Here is a 7,858-nt window from a genome sequence, read left to right on the forward strand (position 1 = left end):
CACGCCCCTGGGAGAGCTGGCTCAGCTCGCGCGCTTTTTCACGGTCCGAGGAGACAGGATCGAACACCATGCGCAGGGCTTCGACGAACGCGGCGAGAGATCGGCAGGTGACGGAATCCCGGGCCCATTCTGCCATTGCCCACGCCCGGGCTCTTCCTGTCAGGTAAGAGATCATGTAGGCCACCCGGGAGCGCTCGGTGGGGAAATCGCCTGGGGACCGCTCAAATTGCATCTCACACCCTGTGACAAATGCTTTGCTGCCCCCGGGTTCTCCAGCGTATCGTTCAGGGGGAGCCAACCTGACTCCCATTGCCATGGGCGCGGGAATCTGCCGATCGATCGGGGAGGGCACTGGTGGACTGGGGGTCGCTGTTGGTCCAGCGGTCAGCAGCGTGACAATGTCCTGCATCTGTCGGCTCAGTGATCCCACCTGGGCGGCCACCGCCGCTCTGAAGTCTTCTTGGGTTGCCCGGATCTCGTGGACATCCACTCCCAGGGCATTGACCTGCTGCTGGTGGTGGGCTAGCGTCGATGCCTGGGAGCGCACTGCGGCGGCCAGCTGTTCTGACTCTGCCGAGTCCATGTCTGGCCAGTGCGTAATGTCAGGCTCAGGGCAAGGAGAGGACTCGAATGCAGAGCTAAAAAAAAAGGAGTTTATTTCCTTCACGGAAGACTGCTCCAAAAAAAACCAAAAGCGCCTCACAATGAGGGAAAAAGGCAAAAACAAAAGGCGCCTCAAACTGAGGGAAAAACGAGGGCAAGATCTCACGCACAACACACAAAGCGTGGACAAAAAAGTCTCTGTGATCAAGGCAATCAAGGGCTATATCTGTGGCTATGGAGTCGCTGGTGGTCATGGCTTGCAAGACGCACTGGCACAGGACAAGGGGAAGACGCAGGCTAAATACACACACAGAAGGGGAAGGACACGGGTGCAGACAATCAGGGCGGACGACACAGGTGTACGTGGTTAACAAACGGGGAGGTCAAGTGAACGACCGTGCAGCGGAAGGACCAGTGATGTACAAAATAAAACAGGAAGTTAGAATATGAAGGACAGGACAAAACAAAACAATCTACAAAACCTGACAGCATGACAGTATTCTATGAAAGAGAATGCTCCAGGATGTTATCCTTCAGAATCAACTAATTGTAACTAATTGTAAATGTACAACGTAAATCTTAAACAATAAAAGAAGAGCAAAAACTAAAATTTACTTTCAAAACATTTTGTATAGTCTGGGAATAAAGGTGTAGATGATATCCATATTTGGGTTGAAAGGGGGGGGGGGTTACCATCCTTTTAAAGTCCCCTCTTTGTATGCTTCATAAACTAAAATTCTATCACACAAATATCACATGATAAATATTTTTTATGAAGGGCCATATTCTCCCATGGGTGCACAAGCCACATTTTTTCACACGCCTGTTTTGCACACTTTAAAAGGTATGTCAATTCTCTCATCCAGACTTCTGGTATGTCGCGAATACAGGTATAACCTGGATGTTTGTGCGCAACCAACAAAGTTGTTGACTCACTAAATTCTAAGGGTGTCCTCAATTCTGAGAAAAAAAATGAGAACAATGATCAACATCTAACTCACCATTACAATAACTGCAGATGTTGTGACCACCAGGACAAGTCAACACTAACCCAGTCATCATCAGCAGAACATGGAAGCAAATAATTGAATCAAATCATGCAATATGTTAGACCTTTACAGAGTGCTTCAGCCTCCAGGTATACAACAGAAAAGAATTATTTGGGAGAATATGGTCCAGGCGTGGTATAGTATAAACAGTGAACACCTTGACTTATGGGTCACAGCACCCAAGAGTGCAATGAAGATGTATACAGTCTTCAAGTCCGTGGGAGTGTGCTTGCCTTTACTGAGGCATCTACATCTCACACACCCAATATCTCTGCGAACTACATTTTTCATCATTCCATTCAGCTTTTCCTGAAGAACGGCACCAAAATTCCCCGCAGTCCTGATCACCATGGTAACTATTCGGTTGTCCATCAGCCCAATACCTGCAATACCAAAAGAAACACATTATATCAAGGCCTAAGATTGGGTCGTGAAGGCCAGAAGCCTTATGGAGATTTGAAGCTTTCCATGTAATTGGGTTCCATGCAAATGACTAAAAAGCTCAGTGGCGTAATGGTAGAGTGTCCACCCTGAGACTGGAAGGTTGTGGGGTCAAACCCTGGCCGGGTCATACCAAAGACTATAAAAATGGGACCCATTGCCTCCCTGCTTGGCATTCAGCATCAAGGGTTGGAATTGGGGGATTAGTTCACCAAATGATTCTTGTGCGCAGCACCGCTACTGCTCCCCTCTCCTCCGGGGGATGGATCAAAATCACACGGGGATGGGTTAAATGCAGAGGACAAATTTCACCACACCCAGATGTATGTGTGACGATCATTGGGACTTTAACTTTTGCTTTAACTTTAAAAGTTGCTGCAGAAATGACTGCAGCATTATCAATTGAAAATTTTTTTACGATAACTGAAATGACAAAAGAAATGGACAAAATGGGAACAGTGTAAAATGATTATGTATGAAATCTTAACATATCGTCAGAAGAAAATTATAAAGGCATCAAGTGTGGCAACCTGGTAAATAACTCTTGATCAATGAGGTTAATAAAATAAAAAGAGATTATATATTTTACTTACTCTAGGCTCAGTGCGGTCCCATCCACCCACTTCCATTGACCCTCTACTCCCTCATCGGTCAGTCCAATCCAGATCTCTTGCTTACTTGTAAACAATCCATTAACAAATACCTAGAAACAGAAACATGAGGAAAATGTTGGTTGTTTATGCATTTAATTGCTCTGACTTTACAACAAAAGACCAGCTAAATGATTGTGAAATGGAGGAAACCAAATACAATCTGCTTTAGTAGGTGGAGGGTGAGTCTGTAGCTTCCAGGTTATGAAATGGCATTTTTTGTGTGTGTGTGTTTTTGTAAGAAATGCAACTTGTGTCTTAGTTTATAAAAAATAATCTCTTGTGTGTGTGAGCTAATTACGTACCTTTGAACATATACATATTCATATTGGCAACGGGTTTTCTTTTCATTTTATCTCCCATTTAGTGTTTTCATGTACAGCGTATATGGTTTTGGGCAATTTGTTTCTGTTTTCATCTGTGCAGCACTTTGTCACTCTTGTTGTGTCAAGTCCATTGTTGTGTCAAGTTCTTATTTCAAACTGACCAAGTTCGAATTACTTTGATGAAATGTTGACGAGTGAGATTTCTAGTAAAAGACTCGTCTAACCAGGAGACTCACTGAGCCTCAAAGAAGGAAATGTTTTATACAGTTTAAAGCAACCCACCATTTCTTCTTTGGTGTTTATGATTACCAGGTCTGCTCCTTTTCCTTGGCAGTAGTTTCTGCTCTGGTACCATGATTCCTTGGATGAAGAACTATAGTAGCAGTTGTTCTCAAACTTCTTCCAACTACTTGGACAGACCTTGCCTACAATGGAATGTTATTCATTGATAGAAAAAAAATATTATGAGAACAAGTAATAGTATTAATGCCATGATTACAGAAAAAATTCCATCTAACAATTTTTTGTTAGGTTGCATTTGTTACAAATAGAAAGCGTTACCTTGTGACCCGTTCAATTTTATGACTGTGGCCTGCAGCTGATCAATCTCAGCCCTTTGCAGGTCTCTCTCTGCAGTCAGATTTTTCACACGGCTTTCAAGATACTTCTTCTCTTCAATTGTGGAATTATAGGACGCCATCAATTCATCAGTAGCTTTGGCGAGTGTGTTGTAAACTGCCTGTAGATTTTCTTTTTCCAACGTCAGGTTTTTGTGACTGCTTGCAATGTTGTCTCTCTGGCTGGCAGAGGAGTTGTATCGCGATTGGAGATGCTCAATGTCTTTAATCAGGCCGTTATAACTCATTTGCACCTTCTCTCTTGACCTTGTAGCATTGTTGAATCTGTTCTGCAAATTATCCCTTTCTTTAATTGTAGTATCGTAGTTGGTCTGCAAGACGATTTTGCTCTTGCTCACTGATTCATACTTTGTTTGTAGTAAGTCTTTGGCAGTTAACAAGGCATCGTTATTAGTCTGCAACTGCTCCTTAGTGGCCTTCAACTGCTCGAGTTCTTTGTTTAGAGCATTGTTACTTTCTTGCAATTTACTCTGACTCTCTTTTAGTTTGTTTGCTTCCGCTTTTAGTAGCTCGTTGTTGGTTTTTATTTGAGTGGTCGATTTAGATACGTAGTTGTAACCCTGTTGTAATTGCTCATGGCTGACTTCCAGGTTCTTTTTCTCATTCTGTACAGTCTTGAGTTGGGACTGTAGTTCGGTTTTCTCCCCCCCTACGTCTTCTAACTTCTTCTGATTGTCTTTATCCACTTTCCAGTCTGCACAGAAAACAGATGTATTGAAGTTAAGCAGTTTTACACCATTGGTGAACTTTTGACATCTGTGGCAAACATAACAAAAGGTAGACTCACAGTGGATAGATTGCCCAATGACCCCAGCCACCAGGATAGCACACATCAGCCCAAGAAAAAGCGTGGAAACCCTAAAAGGGCTGTTCCTCAATGCATGAACTAAAAACAAACATGTTACACTAAATTAGTAATGTGGCATTTGAAGTTTGTCCATCACACAGTTAGGTACTTATGCATCTTGCTCCGGTGAGCTGAGACCACTCACACAATATTAGCAAAATAATAGCAACAAGGGTGGCATCAATTGTACAGTAATCCTTCGCTACATCGCGGCTTCAGTACATCGCGTTTTTTTTTTCAAAATTAAAAAAAACTAAAAAATTCACAAATTCAAAATAAAACTTCTAAATTGACGAATTATGGCACGAAAGTTGCCCACACGCCAGCAGAAGGCAGGGATTAGCCACACAATCGCAGTACGTACACTTATACCTTTTTTTACAAAAAAGTTGTAATAATACCAGTTCTAAAAACATATTTACAGTATTGTACCTAGTCATAAATGTTTTTTATAATAAGAGTTCTAAAAACATATTTATAGTATGTACACTTGTACCTTGTTGTAAAAAAGTTGTTATAATAATAAAAGCATTCTAAAAACATATTTACAGTGTGTATGTAAACAGTATTTACATGTTTGAAATTATTATTTAATGTTCTAATTACCGTAATTTTCGGACTATAAGTCGCGGTTTTTTTTCATAGTTTGGGTGGGGGGGCGACTTATACTCAGGAGCGATTTATATACATATATATGGGTTTTTTTCACTTTTTTGGGCATTTTATGGCTGGTGCGACTTATACTCCGGTGCGACTTATAGTCCGAAAATTACGGTATATGTTTTAATATACACTTATTGATACACAAAAAATGTATGTATGTTAAAAATGAGAGGGTGACACTACTTCGCGGATCTTCACGTATTGCAGGTGGTCTTGGAACCAATTATCCCCGATAAACGAGGGATTACTGTATCAGCCCTGTCTCCACTATCTTACTTGTGAATACATGCGTCTGACTGGCTGCGTATTCCACGTCTCTAGCAAATCAAAATGATGGTTGACTGGCTCACGTAATATAACTGCAGAGTGGCTGTTACTGAGTTGTATAAGGGCCATGCTTAATTATAGAACAATTAGAAAACTAATGTAAATTGGAGGCCACATTGCTCATCAATGTCTTGCACTGCTTCACAATTGATTGAGTGACAGACACCTCACCCCCACTCACCGCTGAGGAGAGCAAAAGAACAAGGCAAGTGAAGGAGTTTATTTCTTCTTTCTCGGCTGTTAGCATACCCGCGTTGCCTTTCCTGTGTTTCTGTCTGGGCTTGTTGCTTTTTTTTTACATAAGCAAATGAATCTCTATCAGTAGGCAGTATAGTGTTGAATGTTATAAATAAATATAACAATAGATACTTCAAAAGATAATTTCCCAGTGGCCAGTTTAGGTATTGTGAGCATTTGGATGATTATTCCCGCAGCAATAATAATGTTTTGGATGTATATAAATGTGAAAATTGGATCGACGGAGACAGAACAATATTTCCTGGTTCAATTTGATTCTTTAACAACAGCCCTGTGGAGATTTATTTATAATTATAAAAACAGATCACCTTTCAAGCCACATTATTAAGCTTATAGTGTGTAAGAACATATATAATGAGAATATTATTTATCAAGCAAAGCAATAAACTGGAATTCTGTTACCTGAATACTGAAGCTTGCTGCCATTCATTAAAAGATGCTTGTAGCCGCCACTCCCATCGTCTATGTCCATGGTTGTCTCTGTAGAAGTTTGATACTTAACAGTCATTATCCTAGCCGCTTTCTTTTTGTTGCTGGAGTAAATAGTTGATCCAGGTACAAGTTTTTGCTGGATGAATAAATAAAGCATTTGCATTTAATTTTGGGGCACTTTAAATTGAATGTGAGATTTAAAAAAAAAGATGTGACATATAAAGAAGACGAAGACTTACCACTCCTTGCAGTGTTCATATAAATTCTAAAGGTCGAGTTGGCAAATTGGAGCAGCTAGTTAAATAGTTCCTTAGCTGTGCTATTAATTTAAATCAGTCGCACTTCATCCACTGACCTATGCTGCATTTGTGACAGAGAAAGAAAGCAGTTTCATGCGGATGAAAGTGATGCAACTGCTCAGCAACTCGAGCACTATTTCACAATATGACACAATATAACGGAAGAGGAGATTCTACAAACCACAGAGATGCTGAACGTGCAGTTTTTATAGCATCACAAAAAGAAGCCAGTTGGTAAACGTCTTCCCAACCTCGATTGCTCACCCAACAATTCTCAGTATAGTGGTTAAACAAATACACAATTGTATTCTTGACATTAAAAATATCTGTTTTTTTCATGTATCCTTGTCATTTCAACACACATCAGGCCCCAGCAGTATCCATACCACAGAGTGGGTATACAAAAGACACACAGATGGCATGAGCGCAACTCAATAGGCTCTCATAAGGCTGCCACACAACGGTTCCGACGAGCACAAGGGAGCGGACTCCCCACAGGGGTTGCGGCTGCAAGGCCAAGGCGAGGGACCCGGTCATCACTGGCCGGAAAAGCAGGAAGCCGTCGTAGAGTTACGCCGGTCTCGACCGATGATCCCGATCCGAAGAGATACCGAGGTGCGGTAGAAGGCACCAGCATCGCCGAATGGACAAAAAGACAGAAAGAAAAGAAGGAAATAAAGAGGAAAAGAGAGAACACTGCTGGGAGGCAGCCACTCACGGCGCCATACCAAAGAAGAAGATAGAATGGCGCTCATTCAATGTTGGCTTCAAAGTTTTAGGAATACACTTGAAATCTCCTAAAATAGAAAAATGAGTAAATGTATTATGGTTCAGTAAATACTAGGATATCACAACCCCTAGCAAAAATTACGGAATCACCGACCTCAGAGGATGTTCAGTCAGAGTCAGAGTCAGAGTCAGCTTTATTGTCAATTCCTTCATGCTAAGACACACAAAGAAACCGAAATTTCGTTTCCCCTATCCCACGGTGACGAGACACAGTACACGATTAACATACATGTTCATTCTGTTGTTTCATTTTGTAGAAATGACATGACACAAAACTAAAGTCATTTTAAGTCACAATTTCGTTTTTACAGGGGAAAACATCTTTGGAATCCCTCAATTCTCATCAATTAATTTATCTTTTGCTTGGGAATGTAAGAAGTGAACCACTTTCAGGTAGAAGAAATATTTGCACAACAGAAACTCAGGCACTATTTCACAATAAGAAACAATATCAGGAAGAAGCGATTTTACAAATCACAGAGTTGCTGATTGTGCAGCTGAAAAAAAGGCTGAGTCAGTTGGTCAACTTTTTCCAA

General features: G+C 41.2%; 1 protein-coding gene across 2 annotated transcripts; it reads right to left on the reverse strand.

The window, feature by feature from the left end:
• Positions 1-1,105: 1,105 nt before the first annotated feature.
• Positions 1,106-6,699, reverse strand: LOC119123231 (CD209 antigen-like). Of its 2 annotated transcripts, none has more exons than XM_037252158.1 (7): positions 6,474-6,699; positions 6,205-6,370; positions 4,495-4,593; positions 3,631-4,401; positions 3,352-3,494; positions 2,687-2,796; positions 1,106-2,035 (listed from the first exon to the last, which is right to left on the reverse strand). In XM_037252158.1, exons 2-7 carry the CDS (start codon positions 6,308-6,310, stop codon positions 1,900-1,902), a joined length of 1,365 nt encoding a protein of 454 aa, XP_037108053.1. In that variant the 5' UTR covers positions 6,311-6,370; positions 6,474-6,699; the 3' UTR covers positions 1,106-1,899. The 2 variants fall into 2 exon arrangements, with proteins under 2 accessions (XP_037108053.1, XP_037108061.1); XM_037252166.1 differs by having other exon boundaries at positions 6,205-6,282; positions 6,474-6,667.
• Positions 6,700-7,858: the final 1,159 nt, after the last annotated feature.

This window comes from Syngnathus acus, chromosome 1 (genome assembly GCF_901709675.1).
Source record: "Syngnathus acus chromosome 1, fSynAcu1.2, whole genome shotgun sequence".
NCBI lineage: Eukaryota > Metazoa > Chordata > Actinopteri > Syngnathiformes > Syngnathidae > Syngnathus > Syngnathus acus.